Source organism: Nycticebus coucang, chromosome 2 (genome assembly GCF_027406575.1).
Source record: "Nycticebus coucang isolate mNycCou1 chromosome 2, mNycCou1.pri, whole genome shotgun sequence".
Classification (NCBI taxonomy): domain Eukaryota; kingdom Metazoa; phylum Chordata; class Mammalia; order Primates; family Lorisidae; genus Nycticebus; species Nycticebus coucang.
This window is the reverse complement of record NC_069781.1, coordinates 152,190,533-152,214,683: the sequence shown is the minus strand read 5'-3', so window position 1 is coordinate 152,214,683 and position 24,151 is coordinate 152,190,533. Positions and strand designations below refer to the sequence as shown.

Sequence of the window (24,151 nt, the reverse complement as noted above, 5' to 3'; positions counted from 1 at the left end):
TAATGCCAACTTGTGCATCTGGAGAGGCATAGGAAGTGTATTCTTATAGCCTGCAGAAGCACTTAAGATTAGTAGTCTGGGGCTTGGCACCTGTAGCACAGTGGTTACAGCGCCAGCCATATACACAGAGGGTGGCAGGTTCGAACCTGGCCCCCGCCAGCTGAACAATCAATGACAACTGCAACAGAAAACAGCCGGGCGTTGTGGCAGGCTCCTGTAGTCCCAGCTACTTGGGAGGCTGAGGCAAGAGAATCGCTTAAGCCCAAGAGTTTGAGGTTGCTGAGAGTTGTGATGCCACAGCACTCTACTAAGGGTGACAAAGTGAGACTCTGTCTCAAAAGTAAACAAATAAATAAATAAATAAAAATAAGAAAGAAGATTAGTAGTCTGGATCTGGATTTAAGACTTTGTTTTCCAGACTGGAACCATTTCCCTAAAATTTCAGTGTTTCAATTTCTTTGTTTACATAATAGTTATAACAATGCCATCCTAATAAGTAATAAAATTGTTACAAATGTTAAATGAGTGCTAATGCATGTTAAGTATAATAGCATCATGCATATAGTTCTAAAAATGTTTACTATGATCGTCATTATTATTTTCAAATAACTTTCTTGAGAAAGGATTAGAAATTTTATACCTATACAGCCTTCACTGGATCTAACATGGTAGCTTATATCAGTGTTTTTATTCTTAAATAGTTGTTAAATACAGAACGTGAAAATGGAAAATGACACTGTATAATATCATGGGAAAGACTATTTTTTCTGCTAATTTTCCTGAATCTTAAGAAGAACATATATTTAGCATAGTAGATGAGAATTTATGCTTCATCATTATAGGTCTGACAAATCAAAGAGATAAACTAAGATTTTAAAGATATAACCTACAGGAATAAAAGCTCCTAAGTCTTCCACGTAACCTGGATGCTCCTTAAGCCATTTTTCCAAATCCTTTCTCTTCGGTGCATCATCTCCTGCAAGTCTTGTGCCATCTTTAAGATTAATAACTGGAACTGGACTTTCTGCATCAGGAATTCCTTGAGGTTGAGTATAGGATAGTGCTGGATTTATCCCTGTAGAAATCTGTGAGGTGGTTAAGCCTAAAGTAACCTGTAGAAAACACCAAATTAAATTTTGATTTCCATCCTTTATCTTTCTAATTTTAATTCAATGGGGCAATTCTTTTTGAAGAGAAAAAGAAAAAATAAGGTGTTGCTTTAAAATTCTGCTAAACCTTTTAAACTTAAAATTTTCATAAATCTTGGTCAGTCTTGGATGCTACTGAGTTAACAACAGAAAACCATACCCTTCTAATTTTCTTATTTTAGACTCAAGAATCAGTAGTTCTGAAGTACCTCTTTACTTACATGATTAGGTGGTTTATTTCTGTTAAAAAAGAGGATGTCAACACCTTCTACATTCTTCCTCCGTCCTCGCCGTTTTTTGACTATAGGCTGGTTGTCTAATAACACCCCATTGGCACCAAGGGTTGACTGACTGGAAGTACCTAATGAAATTAAAATGCAAAACAGTGGTAAAAATCTATTTCTTAAACAAACAGAAAGTAATCATTTTCCTAAATATGCAGAAATGTTACTTCTAATTTTATATTTCTTTAAGTAAACAATTCTTGAACTAAAAACACCATCTCTACCTTTCATTTAAAAACTTAGAAGAACTGTATGTAATTTAGGCCTCTTTCAACTTCTCAACTTTTTTCCCCATGATATTCACACAGCTGCTCTTCTTTGGTCTTTTAGAGGAAAAAAGATGCCTTTCGTTCAACAAACAAGGGAAACCTTTCCCCCTTCTTTGAACCCATTAATTTCTACATTTCCTAAAACCTTGTTTTTATCGTTTATCAGCTTTTCTTGGGCCAAAATACCTTTTTTCTACATTAGATTCTTTTTCAAGATGAGAAAATGTGGCCTAACTCAAACAAACAAAAATTAATTTTGGCTGGCACAGCAGCTCACACATGCAATGCTAGCACTCTGGGAGGCAGAGGCAGGATTCTTGATCACTTTATTTATTTTTTTTTTTGAGACAGAGTCTCATTTTGTCACCCTCAGTAGAGTGCCAACTCACAGCAACCTCAAACTCTTGGGCTTAAGTGATTCTCTTGACTCAGCCTCACGAGTAGCTAGGACTACAGGTGCCCGCCACAATGCCCGGCTATTTTATTGTTGCAGTTTGGCTGGGGCAGGGTTTGAACCCGCCACCCTTGGTATATGGGGCTGGCACCCTACTCCTTTGAGCCACAGGTGCTGCTCTCTTGATCACTTTAGCTTAGCAGCTCCAGACAAGCATGAACAACTAACAGAGAGTCCCTGTCTCTACTAAAAAACAAAATATTTGCCAGATGTACACCTGTAGTTCCAGCTACTCTGGAGGCTAAGGCAGGAGGACAGTGTGACTCCAGGAGCTGGAAGTTGCAGTGAGCTACAATGACACCTCTGCACCCTAGTCCAGGTAACACAACAAGAGTGTCTCAAAAACAAAACAAAACCCCACAAAAAAACTTTTTGACCCCTCTCCCTAATCTTTTGAAAGATTGTTCTCTTCTGTGCTCCTTTGATTCATGAGCAACTTACTCTTCAATTTCTTGTAGTCCATTCCAGTCTCAGCCTACTTAAGATATTTTCCTTAAGGCTACCAATAACCTTTTAGTTGTAAAACTAAAATGACCTTTCACATTTCAGTAGGCACTCAATATAAACGTTTATAAGAGAGATGAGTAAGTTGGTTCCACATATTGTTTTTCCTGATAAATATTTATTAAGTACATATATACTAGGCAGAATGATGATTCAAAGACAAATAAGACATTCCTTCTTTCCTCATAGAACTATAATCTTGAATTCTCTTATTGAAAGAAAATATTACTAAGGGTGAGATTCTTGTTTTAAAACAGTTTATATGGCTGGGCTCAGTGGCTCGTGCTTGTAATTCTAGTACTGCGGGAGGCCGAGGTAGGTGGATTGCTGAAGCTAAGGAGTTTGAGACCAGCCTGAGCAAGAGCCAGACCCCATCTCTACTAAAAGAGAAAAATTAGCCAGGCATTATGATGGGCACTGTAGTCCCGGCTACCTGGGATGCTGAGGCATGAGAATCACTTGAGCCCTGGAGTTTGAGGTTGCTGTGAGCTATGATGATGCCATGCACTCAACCCCAGGGCAACTAAGTGAGAGTCTACAAGTTGCAAACAAGTTGCATTCTTGTAGTGAGAAATGTATTTTCAATCATTCAGTGAGAATTTACTGAGCAAGTCCTGTTTGTTTCTGAATAAGATACTGCCCTTTGTTGGTTGTGTAACCTTGGGGAAGACACTGTACTCACATCTCAGTCTCAAAAAAGTACTTAATTCATATGTTAAGGAAAAACTACAATGATTAAAAACCATTTTTGCATGTATGAAAGTATTAATAGGAATGGTACACAATACTATGGAAAAAAAGAAAAGATTTTATTATATCCCTATGGCAATTTTATTATAATCAGCTTAGTAAAATATCACATATATTTTTGTATTGTGCTGTCTATTGATATTGTAGGTTGTATGAGATGCTGGTGGAGGCAAGTGGTTGGGGTATGAGGTTCACAGGACTTTCCTGTACATTTCTTTGTATCTTCCTGTTAATCTGTAATCATCTCAATACAAAAAGTTAAACACGCACACACACACACATACACACATAAAAGAAGAATAAATAGAAAAGAAACTACTAAGGATTAAAAAAAAAAGATACCTGAAATTCCCTGTACACCCCTCCCTCTATTCCACTGGCTTCTTCCCTGCCGTCAGTACTATTCTGAATTAGGTATTTTTCATTACCACACACATTTTAAACTTTTATTCATATTGACATATAAATGTGAACAATACACAGTTGCCCCTTGACATCCATAGGGAATTGGTTCCAGGACCCCCCCGGACACCAAAATCTAAGGATGTTTAAGTGCTTTCTATAAATGGTATAGAATTTGCATATAACCTATGCACATCCTTCTATATACTTAAATCACCTCTAGATTACTTATACCTAGTACAATATAAATTTTATGTAAATAGTTTTTATACTATAGTATTTATTATTGTTGCATTATATTTTATTATTTTTTCTGCTAATATTTTTGATCTTTGTTTTTTTTGCAGTTTTTGGCTGGGGCTGGGTTTGAACCTGCCACCTCCAGCATAAGAGGCTGGCACCCTACTCCTTTGAGCCACAGGTGCCATCCATATTTTTGATCTTTGGTTAGTTTAATCCACGGATATGAAGGGCTGACCATATGATGATTTGAAAATACTTACCTTATAGCACATTTTAGCTATAACAAAAGAATAATTTTCCTAAAGCACTACTTTAAAAAGTGCCATTCTGGCTTGGCGCCTGTAGCTCAAGCAGTTAGGGAGCCAGCCACATACACCGGAGTTGGCGGGTTCGAATCCAGCCCAGGCCTGGCAAACAATAACAACAACCACAATTTAAAAATAGCTGGGTATTGTGGCGGATGCCTATAGTCCCAGCTACTCGGGGAGCTGAGGCAAGAGAATCGCTTAAGCCCAAGAGTTTGAAGTTGCTGTCAGCTGTGACGCCATGGCACTCTACCCAGGGTGACAGCTTGAGACTCTGTCTGAAACAAAACAAAAGTGCCATTCTATTTCATAAGAACTTCTACAGCTTCCTTTTCTAATCTGAATGAATTGCCTTGCATCAGTTCTATTCTTACATGACTGCCAACCCCCAACACTGCCTTAGATTCAGTTTCTGATACTTTCTACAACTTAGATTTACCTTTCCTAAGTAGTATTTCATCTTCTACACATCTCTTTCTCTCCAGTAAAGATTTACATACTAGCTAGGTTAGTCTTATCAGAAACCCTGCATCTCCCTGAGATGCAGTCTCTGCTTCACGCTATTTCCTGCCCATCTTCCAGCCCAACCACCAATTCTACTTTCCAAAAAGACGATTATCTAAATCATCTTCTTATCAAATCCTTATCAAATTCAATTCCATCTCTTCCATAGGACTTTGGCTACATGTCTAGACAGTAGTGAATTTCCCCTTTTCCAGTATCTATTAACTATAATGTTCAGTGTAACAACATAAATTATCTTTTCTTAAAATATTATCTAACGCATAGGTCTAGTCTACCAAGCATCTGAAAGCCAGAGATAGTGTCTTACGTTTCTTTTACTTTCCCTTCCTTTAGTGCTATCTAAAAAAGAAAAGTATTTGATATAATTATCTATAGAATTCCTACCAAAGTATACATTAAAACATTTTTTTTAGATACAAGGTCTCACTATGTTGCCAAGGCTGGCTTCCAACTCTGGGCCTAAAATGATCCTCTTGCCTCAGCCTCCTGAATAGCTGGGATTATAGGCATGAGCCACTGTGCTGGCCCAAAGTGTACATTTACAAATGTATCGTATTTGGCCAATTCTTTGGTTTAATTATATACTAACCTGATTTATTTCTGAGGGTGATTCCTTTTTTTTTTTTGAGACAAAGCCTCAAGCTGTCGCCCTGGGTAGAGTGTTGTGGCGTCATAGCTCACAGCAACCTCCAACTCCTGGGCTTAAGCAATTCTCTTGCCTCAGCCTCCCAAGTAGCTGGGACTACAGGTGCCCACCACAACACCTGGCTATTTTTTGGTTGTAGTTGTCACTGGTGTTTGGCAAACCCAGGCTGGATTTGAACCCGCCAGCTCTGATATATGTGGCTGGTGTCTTAGTCGCTTGAGCTACAGGCGCCGAGCCTCTGAGGGTGATCTTAATAATCATTTTCAATTCATTCTATGCCAGAATCCAAAATGAAAAACTTAAGTTTATCAAGTTTGTGTGTTGTCTTAATCTTAGATGTAACTATAACATTAAAAATGGATTCTACTGAATGTCTACTGAGTTTAAGATATTGGACTAAGTTTTACAAATGCTACCTTAAATCAAATCATCAAAAGCAGAACAAAAACATAAAGATATATATATATATTTTTTTGTAGAGACAAAGGCTCACTTTATGGCCCTCGGTAGAGTGCCATGGCATCACACAGCTCACAGCAACCTCCAACTCCTGGGCTTAAGCGATTCTCTTGCCTCAGCCTCCCGAGTAGCTGGGACTACAGGCGCCTGCCACAACGCCCAGCTATTTTTTGGTTGCAGTTCAGCCCGGGCCGGGTTTGAACCTGCTGCCCTCGGTATATGGGGCCGGTGCCTTACCGACTGAGCCACAGGCGCCGCCCAAAACATAAAGATATTATCAAGACCATTTTATAAATGAGATCACAAATATCAAAGGGCTTGCTCAATGTTACAATAGCCAGTAAATGACAATTCAATCCCAGGTTGCTTGGCTCTGCTATCTCTTACCCACTATTCCAGGTAGTTTCTGGAACGGGCTCTTTCCTTTTGTTCTCTTGTTATAATCTGTGCTATCTCACTCTCATTCATTAGTAAACTACATTGTATCTGGTATCCTTACTCAAGGCATTCATATAAAATACAGGGAGTAATTACACAAGAATAAAAAAGGTATAGTCTTAGGAAAATGGATGATTTCAATAATAGCATCTGTTAAACATCTAATTCTACAATCTGTGAGTACTTAATTTTTTTTTTCTCCCTCAGTAGAGTATAGTGGCGTCACAGCTCACAGCAACCTCAAACTTTTGGGCTTAAGCAATTCTCTTGCCTCAGCCTTCCAAGTAGCTGGGACTAGAGGTCCCTGCCATAATGCCCGGCTACTTTTAGAGACAGGTCTCTGTCTGGCTCAGGCTGGTCTCAAACTCGTGAGCTCAGGCAATCCACCCACCTTGGACTACCAGAGTATGAGTACCTAATTTTAACATCTGAATAGCAGTTGTGTACCAGGAACTTTATGAGCCACTTTATGTATGCTATTTTATTTAATCCACCCAACAATATCACCTTTGTTCTTCCCCACACCCCTCATTTCACAAACAAGACTCAAAAATGTTAAGTTTCCCAAAAGTCAGGTATGAAGACAGATCCAGACTTCATATTTGCAATTATTACGATGGCTCAGATAAAATGCTTGGATAATAACTGTCCAGTGAGAATATTTGAGATTTTAAATATTTTGTATAGTTGCGAAATTTGTGTTATGATTGCTATTGATATTATTTAAAACAGTACTATTTACCAAAGAATTATTTAAAGGCAAAGGCTATACAATCCTCAGCTGTAATAGAACAAAAATGTTTAGATGATAGAGATATCAATCTCATTTTATAGTGGAGTTTTAAGAGTAAGAGTGGTGGTATAATTAAGCCCCACTTAGTTTGGGCAAAAGTGCCCCCAGCTTCTCTCCCCTATCTGCTCTCATTTTTTGGTGGGAAAAAAAAAGAGCTCTTTAATAATAAATCTATAATAAAAAGGCATAGTTTAGGGGATTTATACTTTTACTATGGAAGTGTGATTGATTCATATTTGAATTGCATTTCATACATGTCTGAAAGTCCAATAAATGGAAAATTATACTGAATGTTTTATTGATGCACAAGAAACCAAAGTAATGCTGATAAAACCAAACTAACCAGTTTTAATTAAAAAATGGTAACAGTGGCTCAGCGCCTGTGGCTCAAGGAGCTAAGGTGCCAGCCACATACACCTGAGCTGGAGGGTTCGAATCCAGCCCGGGCCCACCAAACAACAATGATGGCTGCAACCAAAAAATCGCTGGGCGTTGTGGCGGGTGCCTATAGTCCCAGCTACTTGGGAGGCAGAGGCAGGAGACTCGCTTGAGCCCAGGCGTTGGAGGTTGCTGTGAGCTGTGATGCCACAACACTCTACCTAGGGTGACAGCTTGAGACTGTCTCAAAAAAAAAAAAAAGTAACAGAGCATTTACCAGTAGTGATAAATTTAAGACAACAGTAATTATACAGCATTATTTTCCCAAACTGTAGCAATTACACCCACTGTGCATGTACAAAGGTGTTTTTTTTTTTTTTTTTCTCTCTCTTTTTTTTTTTTTTGGTTTTTTGGCCAGGGCTGGGTTTGAACCCGCCACCTCTGGCATATGGGACCGGCGTCCTACTCCTTGAGCCACAGGCGCCGCCCTACAAAGGTGTTTTTAAATTGATTCCAAGTACTGCATGGCAACCAGACTTAGCAGAATACTGAAGTACTGTTCTTATCCTTATGTACAAGAAGGTATAAAGGAAATTCAAGTCATTCATTAATTGGCAACTAGCATTTTGGGACATTAGTAATGCTGTGGTCCACACATTAAGACTCAGTTGATCTTGAGTATCAATCTCAATTCTTGACATCATACTTTCAAGAGGGGCATACACAAATTAAAATATAACTAGATGAAGATAAAAGAAAAACAATTTCTAATTCTCTAATGTATTCCTCAGTGCCTACACAGCACATAATACATGGCACCAATTAGGTATTTAATAAAGACGTGTTGATTCAAATTATCAAATGGTTAGAGAAACAGTGATAGTCTAAGGACAAATCTGGTAATTGCTTTCAAAATGTTAAGATGTACCTTGTAGACATAGGACCAGATTAACTGTGTGTGGCTTTCAAAGATACAACTTCAGTCATTGAGAAGAACCTATATGAGGCAGAATTCACTTTCAAATAAGGTATTTTCTGACAATTAAAGCTGTCTAGCAACTAAAAGGGCTGTTTAAAGTATTAAAAACCTTGTTCCTGCAAGCATTCCATGAAGATGAAAGATTATCTTTTAGGAATTAGCCACAAATACTTTCTGCATCCTGTAGATTCATGGACTCTACAATTTCTAAAGACTTTCTAAAATTTCTCATTGTAATTATTTCCATTTATCACCGTTGATTTGTGATTTATTTATTTATTTATCAAGACAGGAGTTTGCTCTGTCACCGAGAATGCAGTAGCGTGATCACAACTCACTGCAACCTTCAATTCCCAGGCTCAAGCAATCCTCCTGCCTCAGCCTCCCAAGTAGTTGGGACTACAGGTGTGTACCACCACGACAGGGTCTATGCTTCCAGGGGTGGTCCTGAACACCTGGCCTCAAGCAATTCTCCCACCCTGCCTTTCCAAAATGCTAGGATTACAGGCATGAGTCATGTGTCTGGTCAAATTCATAATACACTTTCATATCAAAATGTTTGATCTTTTATCTGTAGAAAACAACTTGATAAAATATTTCCATACTATTCAAGCCCCACAAAGTAAACTGCCCATTGTGCTTTAAAATGTCATATTAAAATTCTGTTAAATATTTGTTAAGTTTAAAATTATACTGATTATTTTACAGACTTAGGAGAGGTCTCAACATTAAATGAAAAATGAATTCTTATTAGAAGAGTTTATGAAAGATTTGGAAATGATAGAGAATATTAAATATTTTCTACAAAGACAATTATTATTTGCATCCTCACCTGATACTGGCATAGATCTTGGAAAGTTGGCGAGGCTAGCCTCTGATGCGCTCTGAAGTTCCCGGAGTCGAGTGAGGTACTGCTGCTGCCCCAGAGCACCATCCTCATTGTCCAGTGGTCTTTTCTGAGCAGGCCCCTGCTTTTGAAATGTCAACTTCAAACCACCTTCCTATTAAACAAATACCATTATTAAGACAGAAACTGTTAAACAAATCTTACTGCAGGATATTAAGAAAAATCTTTTACTTAGAAAAAAATGAAGTAAAACCCTTTATTAATGAAATTCTCTTCTTGTTCATAAATCAACTAAATGAAACATTTTAATCCATTTCATTGCTAAATGCTAAATTTTTCTACCTTAAATGAAAAAAATACAGGTATTAACATATTTTCCTGAGCTAAACAAAGTTTTTCATATGACATGTACATTATAACATTTTCAGATGTAGACATATATCTCTATGTACATTATTCATACGACATTTTGGAGTACGACGCTCATATTTTAGACCATAAGTAATCAATTAAGCTTTAAAAATTGTTAAAAAATTAAACATTATTGATAACAGGACACACTAAATGCTTAAAACAGAAAGTGTACTGATAGACTGCTTAAACATTATATAAAAGAACCAAATGGTTAGAAACTGTCACACTGTTTAAGACAGAACCTTGATCAGAAGAACTATTTCAGAAGCATAAGGACAGAAAAATATTTAATGAGGATCCCTTTAGAAGAATATTCCAGTTTAATAACCTGGATATCAGAAAGAAAATAATCCAGATACCAGGAAACAAGTATGTGAAGGAAGGAAGAGTAAGAGCAGGCAGCCATCTGCAGGAAAAGCATGCTGCACACCACACTCGCAATCAGGCCCTAGGGCAATAAAAATACACATACGTCTTTGATTTTCACTGTAAACTCCTTTTCTCGTACATGCTTCTTCACCTTTGACATCTGTGCTGACTGATCGTGCTCTTCTTTAACACCGGCACCTGGCGGGGTGTGTACGCTGGGCTCACTGTACTCTGTAGCTGCTCCAGGGCTGTCCAGCAGTTTTGTGGTATAGAAAGAAGCCACTGTGTTAGCGTCATAACTTCTTCTAGCTGAAGGCCACTTCCCTTTCAGGACTGTTTGACAAATACTGTCCAACCGATTGATCATCACACGATCCTAAAAAAGCATGCAACATCCAAGTACAATTTTAATAATTAGGCCAGACCTTTGGAGACTGAATAGCCCGAGAACCCTGGTGGATTTAACCCTTCATCAAGAGTTTGCCCCCAAAGTAAGTGCATGTAGCATGTACATATATTCTCATAAAGATATTACAATTCTGTAGGAAGTTATCAAGTACAAATTCCCTGTGGTGAAATTCAAAGAAATTATACCGTATAGTTTTTTCTTCTTTTGTTTTTATAATCACAAAAGTCATATAGTTCATTCAAAATTCAAACAACTTAAAAGTACTTAGAGTATCCTCCATTCCCCCATTTCCCAACCTTATCCCTAAAGGTCAGGCATTCCTGTACTAATAGAGTCACATAATGGAAAAATAGTATTAATCTGCTCTTAGCTTCTGCCACTGAATGTGCATGTGCTTAAATGAACTTTATTTCCAGATCACAACTAACTACAGTAAATTTCTTCAAGCAGACTCAGTTGAAAGCACCTGTTTCATAAAGAAGCACTTTAATATTGACCATAAAGATTATCTTTTATTCTAAGGTTCCATTGAGAAGCATACACATTTAAGTAACCTCATTAACTTGATAGTAATAATTTATACATTTGATGCTAACACCATAAAATGTCATCGAACATTTTACACTGACCTATTTTTCCACATAATAAGCATATCTACCATCAAAGCAATTAGAAAAGTACTAAAAAATGACCTATCTCAACAAGAAATTATTCCTTTACCTTTGGCCAGTATGAGGCTGCCAGCATGTATCCACCTTGTAAGATATAAGCAGACTCTGGTGTCCCATTGTTCATCTGAAAACTGTCCTGAGTCTCGTCCTGGGTAGTGCTCAGAGAGGCAACACTTTCTTCATCATAGGCTTTCACGTGAGGGGTACCTTCAGCTAAGAACAATTACAACCACTTTAAAAAGACTGCACAGAACAATTTTATATATGCATTAAAAATCTTATATAAATATTACAAAATATCTGAAAATGAAAAAGAAGTAAAATCAAATGGTCATAAAAGGGAAAACATTCACTTAGGATACAATACAGTACCCATTTTTTTTTTATTTTTGAGACAGTGTCCCTTTGTTGCCCCAGTAGAATGCCATGGTGTTATAGCTCACAGCAACCTCAAACTCTTGGGCTTGAGTGATTCTCTTGCCTCAGCCTCCCCAGTAGGTGGGACTACAGGCACCTGCTACAACATCTGGCTATTTTTAGAGATGAGGTCTGGCTCTTGCTCAGGCTAGTCTCAAACCTGTGAGCAGGCAATCCACCTGACTCGGCCTCCTAGAGTCTGGGATTACAATTGTGAGCCACTGCTCCTGGCCTCAGTACATATTATTTTAAAAGTGACTCCTGATTGGTAGACTTCATCTGGACTGGGAATACTATAAATATATGATTGGGGATACTACAATTTTCTAAGTGAGGTGACTCTTAAAATTGAGCAACTCCGAAAGTTATGCCTTTAGAGTTGTTAAAGGCATTCTGGTTCCTATGGGGACTGGGGCTCTTCATGTGAAAGTGGCTCCTACACATGCTTGATGTTAATGCAGTTGTTCTTTATTTTTTTTTTTGAGACAAGTTTCATTTTTTCACCCTCAGTAGAATACTATGGAATCACAGCTCACAGCAACCTCTAACTCTTGGGCTCAGGTGATCCTCTGGCCTTAGTCTCCCAAGTAGCTGGGATTATAGGTGCCTACCACAACACCTGGCTATTTTTAGTAGAGACGATGTCTCCCTCTTGCTCAGGCTGGTCTTGAATCCCTGAACTCAAGCACTTCACCTGCCTCAGCCTTCCAGAGTGCTGAGATTACCGCTGTGAGCAACTACACCCAGCCTGACTCATTTTCTTAATGCTTGAATTATTGGGACACTGTGGCAAGAACACCTGCAGAAGGGACACTCATCATGACCCTGCTGGCAAACATCTGTCACTGACAACAAATGGCCTATGATATTCTTGTTGGGCTATTTACTCTAAGTCTTTGGTGACTGCTATACATCATTATTATCTTTTATTTGTTTACTTTTTTTTTGAGACAAAGTCTCACTATGTCACCCTCAGAAGAGTGCCCTGGTGTCACAGCTCATAGCAACCTCAAACTCTTGAGCTTAAGTGATTCTCTTGCCTTAGCCTCCCCAGTCCTGAGACTACAGGCGCCCACCACAATGCCTGGCTATTTTTTTGTTGTAGTTGTCGTTGTTGTTTAGCTGACCTGGGCCAGGTTTGAACCAGCCAGGCTGGGTGTATGTGGCTGGCGCCCTACCCACTGAGCTAGGTGCCGCCTTTGATTTGTTTACTGATCAACCTGTTCCTGGGAAAAATGTAATACTAAACTTACAGCAGTTACAAAGAAATAGCTCTAACTGTCATCATGCAAAGGTGGTCAACATAAGGAACTAGGCCTACCGCACTGACCAGTATGTATGGTATGTGTCCATCAACTTAAAGAGATGGTCAGTGTAGGGAGGTGGTAAGTAACCGCAGAGGTTCTCGTGTATTTTGTAATACCTTGAATACTGAATGGGGAATGTGTACCAGTAATACCAGTTTCCTTCTTTAGTGCTTTCTTAAGAAAATATATCTGAACACATAAAACTTAAAGTAACAATTTTAACCATGCTTAAGTATCTGAATCAAGTTCTTTCCATTTTTACTTGAAAAGTTGTCTTAAATAAAATTACTTCATGCATATACCTCGCTTCTGGACTTCTGCTTCACTGTCACTCTCTTCTGATGAAGATGAAGAGGATGAGGAAGAGGAGGAGGAAGAGGAAGAGGAGGAAGAAGATGCTGAAGAACAAGATGAGGATGAGGAAGAACTAGAGCCCGACCGAGAGTGAGAACAAGACGACGAAGACGACGAGGAAGAGGAGGATCTGGAAGAGCAGGACGATCTCTCGGAATCTGAGTCAGAATCAGAGCTGGATTCTGATGCTCTTCTGTGGACTCTCTGTTTCTTAGAAGCTGGGTTTGGAGTAAGGGGCTCTGTTCTGGCTGCAACCATGCGTCTGTCTGTATCACCTTTTCCACCAGATTTCTGGTCTCCAGTAGCCTGTGGCAAAACACCATTCTTTGGACTTACAGGCTCAGACTTTATTAGTGTCCTGGTTTCCACAGAAGACATAGATTCTTCTTCAGAAGACTGAGGCTCCTCTTTAAGGTTTTCACTTTTAACTTTCATATCCTCTAGAATAATACCTTTAGCATCTAGGAGCCTAGGTAGAGAGGTAAGAGGAGAAGCAGAAAGGGCTACTTGATATTGCTGTAAAAGTGGGGTAGAAGTCCTTGAATGAGCCATCTTACTTTGACTGTAGTTCCTTTGAGCTGCCATAAATGAGAGTTCAGGATCACGAAGAATGTGATAGTCTGTTCGGCTCACCCCGTGTTTGGCAGCACCAACAAGCAAATCCCTATCATGAGGGCCACATTCCCACCAGATTGGTAAATCCGGGTTTGGATGGCAAAGCTTCAAGCGCTCCAACAACTGGGGATGTCGAAGGGCTTGTTCCCGCACTTTTCTTAGAAGTTCAATACGATACAAAGTCCTAGAAGCACGTTCTTCTGTGATAGGCTGGATAAAAATATTTGGATCCACCAATTCTACATTGAAACAGAACAAGAATATTAATATCAAAATATTTGATTTATAAATGAATTATAAATAAACCACTACATATATACATATATTATTATTTAATGACAGAATCTCACTATTGCCCAGGTTAGAGTGCCTGTGGTGTCAACCTGTCTCATAGCAACCTCAAACTCTTGGGTTCAAGTGATCTTCCTGCCTTAGACTCAAAGTAGCTCCCCACAACACCAGCTTATTTTTCTGTTTTTAGTAGAGAACAGGTCTTGCTCTCCTTAGGCTGGTCTTGAACTCCTGAGCTCAAGGGATCCTCCTGCATTGGCCTCCCAGAGGGCTAGGATTACAGGCATCGGCTAATATGCCTGGCAAAACCACTATATATTTAAAACAAATAATATGACTGCTAAAATGCACCTCTATGCAATATCACTGTATAGTTTCCAGGACTTCTTTTTAACATTTTTAAATGAGAAGCAATTTAAATTTTAAAAATAAGTATTAAAAAAATCACATAACATAAAGCAATGAATCTTAATGTAAAACATAACATTATTTTGGAAGTACATAAATATAACTAGGAATTTTCTTTTTAAGAAATTCCCTATGGGTATGGCGCCTGTGGCTCAAGAGGCTAAGGCGCTAGCCACATACACCTGAGCTGGAGGGTTTGAATCCAGCCTGGGCCCGCCAAACAACAACGATGACTGCAACCAAAAAATAGCCAGGCGTTGTGGCGGACGCCTGTAGTCCCAGCTACTTGGAAAGCAGAGGCAGGAAAATCGCTTGAGCCCAGGAGTTGGAGGTTGCTATGAGCTGTGACGGCACAGCACTCTACCCAGGATGACAGCTTGAGGCTCAGTCTCAAAAAAAAAAAAAGAAATTCACTAAGGGGTGGCGCCCGTAGCTCAGTGGGTATGTGTGTCAGCCAAATACACTGAGGCTGGAGGGTTCAAAACTGGCCCGGGCCAGCTAAAACAATCATGACAACTGCAACAAAAAGAAATTAGCCGGGCGTTGTAGTCCCAACTATTTGGGAGACTGAGGCAAGAGAATCGTTTAAGCCCAAGAGTGTGAGATTGCTGTGAGTTATGATGCCACGGCACTCTACCCAGGGTGACAGCTTGAGACTCCGTCTCTAAAAAAAAAAAAAAAAAAAAATTCCCTATGAGCAGCTGGGTGTGGTGCCTCATGTCTGCAACCCTAGCATTCTAGGAGGGTGAAGTGGGAGGAACCCTTGAGCTATGCCTTTACTATTGCCCCTGTCTTAATCAAAGAGAAAAATACATGCTCAGACTCACTTATAAATATAAGAACTGTTAAATGTAAGCTGGCATATCTCAAATTGCATGAGGTAACAGAACATTGTGCTGAACTCACAGGGGCACAAAGGTCTTAATTAAATTTCAAAGGAACCAGGCACATCTGTTAAACGCTGTATAAATGACTAGTTTGAGATAGTTCAGTTTCAACATTAGATCATGCTACATCGTTTTAGAACAGTTATACCTTTGCAAAGTGGGTTACTGGCACTTGGGAAGAATTAAAAAAAGATATGGGCTTGTTGAAATAATGCAGAGACTAAACTGAGGAGCTCATAATAACCAAATTAGGAACAATTTAAACAATAAATAGCAATAGTGTGTGTGTACTGGATTATAACTTATAGGATAAAATGAATATCCAAAAATCCACACTAATATGGATAAGTAATTTATTCAAGAGACCGAAGATACGTTTTTTCCTTGCAGCAGAATTCCACAGTAAAAGCTGTTGTAGACAAGATTTAGTATCTGTTAAGTACTAAAATCAATGAGGTAAGGTTTGAGAAAAAACAGGCTTTGTGAGGCTCCTCCAGATACGTGGTAACAACAAGGGAGGAGACAGTAATTTTATAGTGAAGACATGTAGCATACACTACCTTACTAAGGGATTACAGTGTCGTCATCATCATCAGTCATAAGACATACTGATATTATGAACCACACAGTATTCTGAGAAGGACACAGTATCTTTTCTGTGTACTCTTGCCCAGAATGCACAGCCTCAGTTCAGTCATGTGAAAAACACAAGACAAACTCAAACTGAGGGATTATACGGCAAAGTAACTCAAACTTTTCAAAAATATCAAGGCCAGGAAAGATAAGGACTAACAGAGAACTTGTTACAGAACAACCAAATGTGCCGTAGGGTCTTGAAACAGAAAAAAACATTAGTAGAAAAACTGGTAAAAGTCAAATATATATTTGGTTTAGTTTAATAGCCTTGTACTAAAATTAGTTTCCTGATCTAAAAATTATGTTGTAATTAGTCACGTAAGATTTTAAGATTAAGAAAGGCAAAGTGAGAGAGATATATGGAAATTCCCTGTATGTTTTTTTGCAACTTTTCTATAAGTCTAAAAATAGTTCAAAACAAAAAAAAGTTGAAAAAAAAATCAAGGACCATGCAAAAATCAATATGGAATAGGAAACAAGGGTGTAAGTACCCAGTCTACTTCTGAGATTGGGGAAATGGTGCCGGTACACACATCTCATCAGATTGTAGCCATTTAAAAAAAATAGAAGTATTGTTATTTTTTTGATATATGTTTTCAAACAATTGCTAGACTGTTAAGTTTTTACCTATTGATCTAATTATCAATTAAATAATAAAGAAAGTATTTCTTTTGGCCTTGAGGGTTGTGAAAAAAATTACTGAGACATTTAAGGGTACTATGAACTGAGGAAGTTTGGGAAACTCTAAACAAAATCTCACTCACATGGTTTCACAAAGCACTAACATGAAATTTATTTTAGCAGGAGACAAATCCAAAACATAAAATTCTTTGAGATATACTGATTATTAACCCATTTATTTTACATCCTATTAACATGAATCCTCATTTGAGATGTGAGCAATGTTACTGAACAAACAAAACAATGGGTAGAAACATCCAAGTAACGCACGTGTACCTGCACTGTTTACCAAGGATGGCCAGCACATATTTCATGTGAATATTTAGGATCTGGGTTCTGCATATAAATCAGGTCATTTCTGATTATTCTAAAAGAACGCTCTACCTAGAAATTTTTCTCAGAGCAGAAATAGGTTTTTCTTATTCACTAAATAGTCTCCAAAGCATTTTTGCACTAAATATTCTTTTTTTTTTTTTTTGAGACAGAGTCTCACTTTGTAGCCCTCGGTAGAAGGCCACAGTGTTGTAGCTCACAGTAATCTCCAACTCTTGGGCTCAAGTGATTCTCTTGTCTCAGCCTCCTAAATAGCTGGGACTACAGGCACGTACCATAACACATGGCTATTTTTAGAGATGGGGTCTTGCTCTTGCTCAGGCTGGTCTTGAACCACTGAGCTCAAGCAATCCACTCGCCTTGGCCTCCCAAGTGCTAGGTTTATAGGGTGAGCCACTGCGCCCAGCTTTTGAACTAAATAAAACAAGCTGACAGTAGAAAGCAACTGCCACCTTCTAGCTTATGTGATGTGCACATTTTTTGATGCTGTAAATTACTTGTTTCTTTGGGGTGATATAGTTTCTCTTTTTCTATAATAACTGTATTACTCTTATTTTTAAACAAAACTTTTTAGCATTATGTGTCTAGTTGACTGGAGGCAGGATAGGAATAACAGGTTTAGATAGCTCTTTACATGAAGAGAAACAATTTGAATTATTTTTTAAAAACAGTGAAAATGACAAATATTTATCTTCTAATATGGAGAACATTTAAAAAAATGTAAATTTTTGTGGCGGGTGCCTATAGTCCCAGCTACTTGGGAGGCTGAGGCTAGAGAATTGACTTAAGCCTAAGAGTTTGAGGTTGCTGTGATGCCACGGCACTCTACTGAGGGTAACATAGTAAGACTCTGTCTCAGAAAAAAAAAAGTACATTCAGCACATTTCTTCCAACAAAGCTTAACCTCATGGGTTTCTGGCTTGTAGATCTAAGCAGATTTTACAGAGGAAATTTTCAGAGCAGCATCCACTGTGCTGAAAGCAGGGAGCATCATTTGCTGTATGTTCTCCATTAGATGGAGCTACAGCTGGGGAAGTCTGGGGTCAACAGTAACTTGAAAGCTTCTTTGTTTCTTCCAACTGCTTGGAGACAGGGCCTGGAGCTCTGGATAGTGATGTGGGGGAGGGGGTGCCCCTGGATATATAATGTATGAGCCAAAGATGGAGTTTCCTCAGAACCAGGTCCCTCGGACTCTTTGTCCAAACAAGAAAGGTAGTTTTTTTGTTGCTGTTGTTGAGACAGAGTCTTACTTGTCACCCTTGGTAGAGTGCCATAGCGTCATAGCTCAGAGCAACCTTAAACTCCTGGGCTTAAGCGATTCGCTTGCCTCAGCCTCCCAAGTAGCAGGGACTACAGATGCTCGCCACAACACTTAGCTATTTTAAGACACGGGGTCTCGCTATTGCTCAGGCTGGTCTTGAACCTGTGAGCTCAGGCAATTCACCCGCCTCGGCCTCCCAAGTGCTGGGATTACAGACATTAGCCACTGCGCCTGGCCTAAGAAAGGTAGATTTTTATTTTATTTTTTTTTTTTGAGACAGAGTCTCAAGCTATCGTCCTGGGTAGGGTACCATGGAGTCGCAGCTCACAGCAACCTCAAACTTTTGGACTTAAGCGATTCTTTTGCCTCAGCCTCCCAAGTAGCTGGGACTACAGGTGCCCGCCACAATGCCCAGCCATTTTTTGTTGCAGTTTGGCTGGGGCCGGGTTTGAAACTGCCACCCTTGGTATATGGGGCCCGCGCCCTACTCACTGAGCCATAGGCACCGCACCTGGCTATTTTTTTTTTGTTGTTGTTGTTGCAGTTGTCATTTTTGTTTTAGCTGGCCCACCCGCCAGCCTGGGTGTATGTGGTCTGCGCCCTACCCATTGAGCAATGGGTGCCACCCAGAAAGGTAGATTTTGAAGAAGCCTACTTCAGAGGCAGGCTCCATGTGCTTCCTGATGTCAGCCCAGTCAGTCTTCTCAGAGATGCTGGAAGTGGCTAGAATTACTACAGTAGGATGCCTTTTACTCTGATCAATTTGGGTCAAGACAGCATTGACCACATCAACATTATCTGCTACCGTGACACTCACCCCCGTAGGCATTATGGAAGCTAGCACAGACACCAGACCATCTCTATCACCGAGCAAATTCTGCATCTTCTGGAATACCTCAGGTACCAGTTTGGCACTTTTCAAAAGCCATTTTAAAAATGGCTGGTACCTGCTTGAAAGTCTAATGGTCTTTACATAGAGACAAGCAATTCGAATTATCTTTTAAAAACAGTGAAAATGACAAGCTGTTTAACTTCTAATATGGAGGACATTTAAAACTAGTACCTATTTGAAAGTCTAATGGTCAATTTCTGGTCTAAATCTTCACCCAAGGATGTTTTTCCAGTGTGGAGGACGGTACAGCAGCACCATTGGTTCTAGGTGGTGAGGCTGCCACTGACATTCTTGTCTGACACAATAAGGTTGTCATCACGTAATCAAGGAGGTGTGATCTGACCTTCACATCGCTCATCAGGCTATTCCAAAGCCCATGGAATTCAGCTGCAGGCAGAACCCACTGATTTGCTCCAACTACATTTTCTCTTTCTTTTTCCAAATTTTCACTGCTTGGGCCAAGTTGAGTCAGCCAGAAGATGTAAAATGCAGTCACACACACACTCAATGGACTGCGTGTCTTTAACCTTTACTTCCATCAATGATAGACACAGACCGCACATTCCTGGTCAGGTAAGGTTCAACCTCAGTCCATGTGTAATCACCAAATACAACACGATGTCTGCTGAGTAGCTAACACTCAGCTGGGTGTTTCTTCTGTCCTGCTGTCTCTGCTTTGATGTACCTGTTGGTGACGTGGCCACACAGGGTAGCACCTGCTTCCAGTTACCCACAGCCTCCCCCACTGGAGATCTGACCTGAGTGACAATGTCACGGTTCTTGCTCCAAATCTCTTTTCTTTCTTTCTTTTTTTTTTTTTTGAGACAAGAGTCTCACTTAGTCACTCATGGTAGTGTGCCACGGTATCTTAGCTCACAGCAACCGCAAACTCTTGAGAATCATCTCAAATGATTCTCTTGCCTCAGCCTCCCACGTAGCTGGGACTACAGGCACCCACCACAGTGCCCAGCTATTTTATAGAGATGGGGTCTCTCTCTTGCTCAGGTTGGTCTCAAACTCATGAGCTCAGGCAATCTACCTGCCTCAGCCTCCCAAGTGCTGGGATTATAGACATGAGCCACCATGCCCGGCTTCAAATATCATTTCTAATAAATTAGCCCTCCCTTTCAATGATAATTCAGTAATTAACCCTCTCCTTTTTCTTATAAAACTAGACTCAAAAGTGACAAATTTATTCACAGCACTATATTGGTAATGGGAGTTGAGAAAAAAAATGAGAGTCCCTTGGTAACCATAAGTATCAAAAGACCCAATACTTTGCTTTCTCTCTCTTTTTAAACTCATTTATGATATTCTAATAGTCCTGAAAGGAGACTGAAACCTACCCCAAAATACCTGGTGTTTGGGTAACCAAGTGATTTGGCTACTTTATTCAGTGAACTGATAACAAATCTGTTAGGAAATAAATTAAAATAAGTAGTAAAGAAACCTATGTAAAACCTGTGTTTTAACTCCTTCATACAGCACTTATCTTTTTACTACAAATAAGACTAGAATGCCCCTGGGTTTAACTGTCAGAAATCATACTCCACAAAGAATGGAGCCAACTTATAACAACTTATAAAACGGCATGAGTAAGAGGAACTGCTGAACAGATGAGCTATTTCTCTGGGCTTTGAAGACAATGAAATAAATCCCAGAAAAGTTCCTTAGCTGACTTGCAAAACCATCGCTGATTAGTTGTCTTTTCTGAAGATAGCCCTGGGTGAAGATCTTTTCTAGAAAATTATTTGAAATGTCTTATGAGTAGGGGCCTCATTCCTGGCAAAAATCTTTCAGGCACACAATTCCTCTAGCACAAGTCCTAGAAGATGAACTCTAAATATAGGCTCTCTTTAGCCAAACCAATCCTTTAACTTCCACTTCCTCCTAATCATAAATGTACATTAAACACTAGCTATCTTCTTAATACTCAGTGTATACCTTTGCTCTCTTTAGATCTCATTTTAATAGCAGAATTAAAAGAACAGGGGATCTTTAAGTATAGTTTATTTGCAATTCTAAAAGAAATTATTGACATGTTCAGTTAGATAGTATTGAAATTTCACATAAACGAGATACACTGAAAATTTCTGAAATTTAGCAATTTTGTTTCTTTGACTGAAAGAAGGAAAAACAATTTTATACATACCTTCTTTGGAAGGGAGATGACAAACCCTCCGACACATGGACATGAATGCATACAAATATTTCTCCAAACTATCATCAGTTTTCTTATGCAGCCTAGCCATAGCCCTAAATTTTGTCCAGTCAAATTGGCCTCTGTCAGGGTCAAAAACTACTCCAAATGTAGACACAACCCTGTAAAAGTCAGCTTCTTCTCTTCTTGTCCATCTATTTATAATCAGATTAAAGAAAAAAAATCACATCAGTCTCTAAAATATTTATTACTACTGAATATAACAACTAGAACATTTCAAGTACCTAAAACTTTAAAGGACTAACTACAGAGTTATTGCTCTGTAAATACATTTTTAAATGCTATTTGACTCATCCACCCAATCGTACTTCTGTTACTATATACTGTTACTTCAGACAGTGATAGTTCTTTGCATTTTTACTATGTGAGAAAATATGAAATATTTTCAAACACATCTATTATGTAGTATTTTATAGCTATATGAGAATTATAGAAACTGAAAGTTTTAGTAGAGCACAAAAGATGGAAAGATCAGTTCAGACTTGAACAATCAAGAACGGTATCACAGAGTAGGTACCATTTTAGATGGGACAAGAAGGAGGGAATACTAGGAAGAGAGCACAGAATAAGCAACGAGGAAATCCTCTGCATTTTGAGTGGATGAGTAGTACTTCAGATTGACAAAGGATGTGGGACATATTGGGGATAAAACAAGATAGGTTGGGGTAAGATTATGAAATGTTCTGACTGCTAATTATATAGTAATGTCTCTTTAGTTGAAAGTTCCTAATACTTGAAGAGGGTAACAATATCATTATAGATCACAGATCTCCAAACCTCAGTCTATTTGCAGAAACTTTTCTTGCTTAACTTATAAGATTGTTGTATAAATGGGAAAAAGCATATAGAAAAGACCTTCAAGAAATGTCAACAAGCCATTTTTATCACAATGATACATTAAGAAGATTAACATAATGATGTATAGCAAAAAAGCAGCCTAGGAAACCAGTCAAGTTTAAATTAAACCTTGTTTGATAATAAAAATGGAAAGGAAAAAATTAATTGAAACTACACAGAACACACAAAAATATGACATAGTGCTTACCCTAAAAGTATTTACAACTTAGAAAGATACAGAAAAGATGAATGTCATAATAGTTTATTATTGAGACAAATGAATAATCATTTAGATAAGTTACTATGTAAGTACAAAAAATGGAGGGAATACTGTGAGCTAGACTAGATAAAAACTGTATACAGAAAATGGGCCATGTGCTGAGCTGCAAAGGATGAGCTAGCTGTGAAGTAACAGGCAGGAAGACGAGCATACGAGGTGATAGGAACAGCATAAGCTAGGATGTCGAGTTGAGAACAAGTTGGACATTCTGGCTGAGGGAGTAGTAGTGGATAAAGTTAGAAAAGTGGCTCACACCTATATAACCCCAAACTCTGGGAGGCCAAGGTGGAAGGACCACTTAAACTCAGGAGTTCAAGACCAGCCTAAGCAAGAATGAGACCCCATCTCTATAAAAATAGAAAAAAATTAGTTGGGTGTTGTGGTGGGCACCTGTAGTCTCAGCTACTCAGGAGTTGAGGCAGGAAGACTGCTTGAGCCCTAGAGTCTGAGTTTGGTGTGAGCTAAGCTGACAACATGGTACTTGAGCCTGGCAACAAAGTGAGGCTCAGTCTCAAAAAGAAAAAAAGAAAAAAAAAGAAAAAAAAAAAAAAACAGAAAAAAACAAACAAAAGAAACCTATGCTAAAACCTAAACTGAAGAACTTAGGCACTTAAGACTTTATACGCACACTAAATAAGGAGTCACCATTGAATGCCATGATAAAACTATTAACAGTATTTTGGTAAGATTAATCCAGATATGATATATTGTGGGAAAATGTTTGTGGTACCTTAAAAATTCTTTTCTACTCTTCCCCTTAAGAGGTAGAATCTACTTCCTTTTCCTTTAAATCTGTGCTGGGCCTGTGACTTTTTCTGACAAACGGACAGTGGCTGAAGTGAAACTTTGTAACTGGTGGGCCTAGGCCTTAAGAAATCTGCTGCTTCTGCCTTTGTTGCTTAGAATGGTCTCTCCTGGAATCTGCGTTTCCATCCACAGCTACCGGTAACGCCAAGACCTGGGAGCAAGGCTACTTTGAATCTTCCAGTGATCTTAAAAATCCAGCCAGCATAGGCGGCGCCTGTGGCTCAAGGAGTAGGGGCCGGTCCCGTATGCCATAGGTGGTGGGTTCAAACCCAGCCCCGGCCAAAAACCACAAAAAAAAATAAAAAATAATTATTCCAAGGTGTTTAAATAAAAACAAATTAAAAAAAAATAAAAATCCAGCCAGCAGCATATGAAGCAGAAGAACCATGAGGTCAACTCACGGCACAGAGAGAAATAAAAAATTAATGCTATTTTAGGTCAATGTGTTTTGGGGTGTTTTGTTATATAACAAAAAATAATTGAAATAGTATGTTTACAGAACTAGTATTATTTAAAAATTATGGCTAGGATAGCTAAAATCTTAATTTTCTTTCTCTCTCTCTCTTTTTTTTTTGAGACAGAGTCTTACTCTGTCATCCTGAGTACAGTGCCATGGCATCATATCTCACAGCAACCT

The 24,151-nt window shown here is 38.8% G+C and overlaps 1 protein-coding gene across 9 annotated transcripts in view; it reads right to left on the bottom strand.

Moving 5' to 3' along the window:
- Nucleotides 1-24,151, bottom strand: part of CHD9 (chromodomain helicase DNA binding protein 9) — a 267,949-nt gene that overhangs the window by 15,889 nt on the left and 227,909 nt on the right. For 6 of the 9 annotated variants that reach the window (XM_053601733.1, XM_053601716.1, XM_053601703.1 and 3 more), the window contains 7 exons: nt 21,522-21,724; nt 13,314-14,219; nt 11,337-11,500; nt 10,311-10,583; nt 9,410-9,578; nt 1,370-1,509; nt 891-1,112 (listed from right to left, as the gene is read on the bottom strand). In XM_053601733.1, the coding sequence (XP_053457708.1) occupies nt 891-1,112; nt 1,370-1,509; nt 9,410-9,578; nt 10,311-10,583; nt 11,337-11,500; nt 13,314-14,219; nt 21,522-21,724 (2,077 nt within the window). The remainder of the gene's footprint in view (nt 1-890; nt 1,113-1,369; nt 1,510-9,409; nt 9,579-10,310; nt 10,584-11,336; nt 11,501-13,313; nt 14,220-21,521; nt 21,725-24,151) is intronic. The other 3 variants (XM_053601741.1, XM_053601772.1, XM_053601751.1) reach the window with 2 other exon arrangements.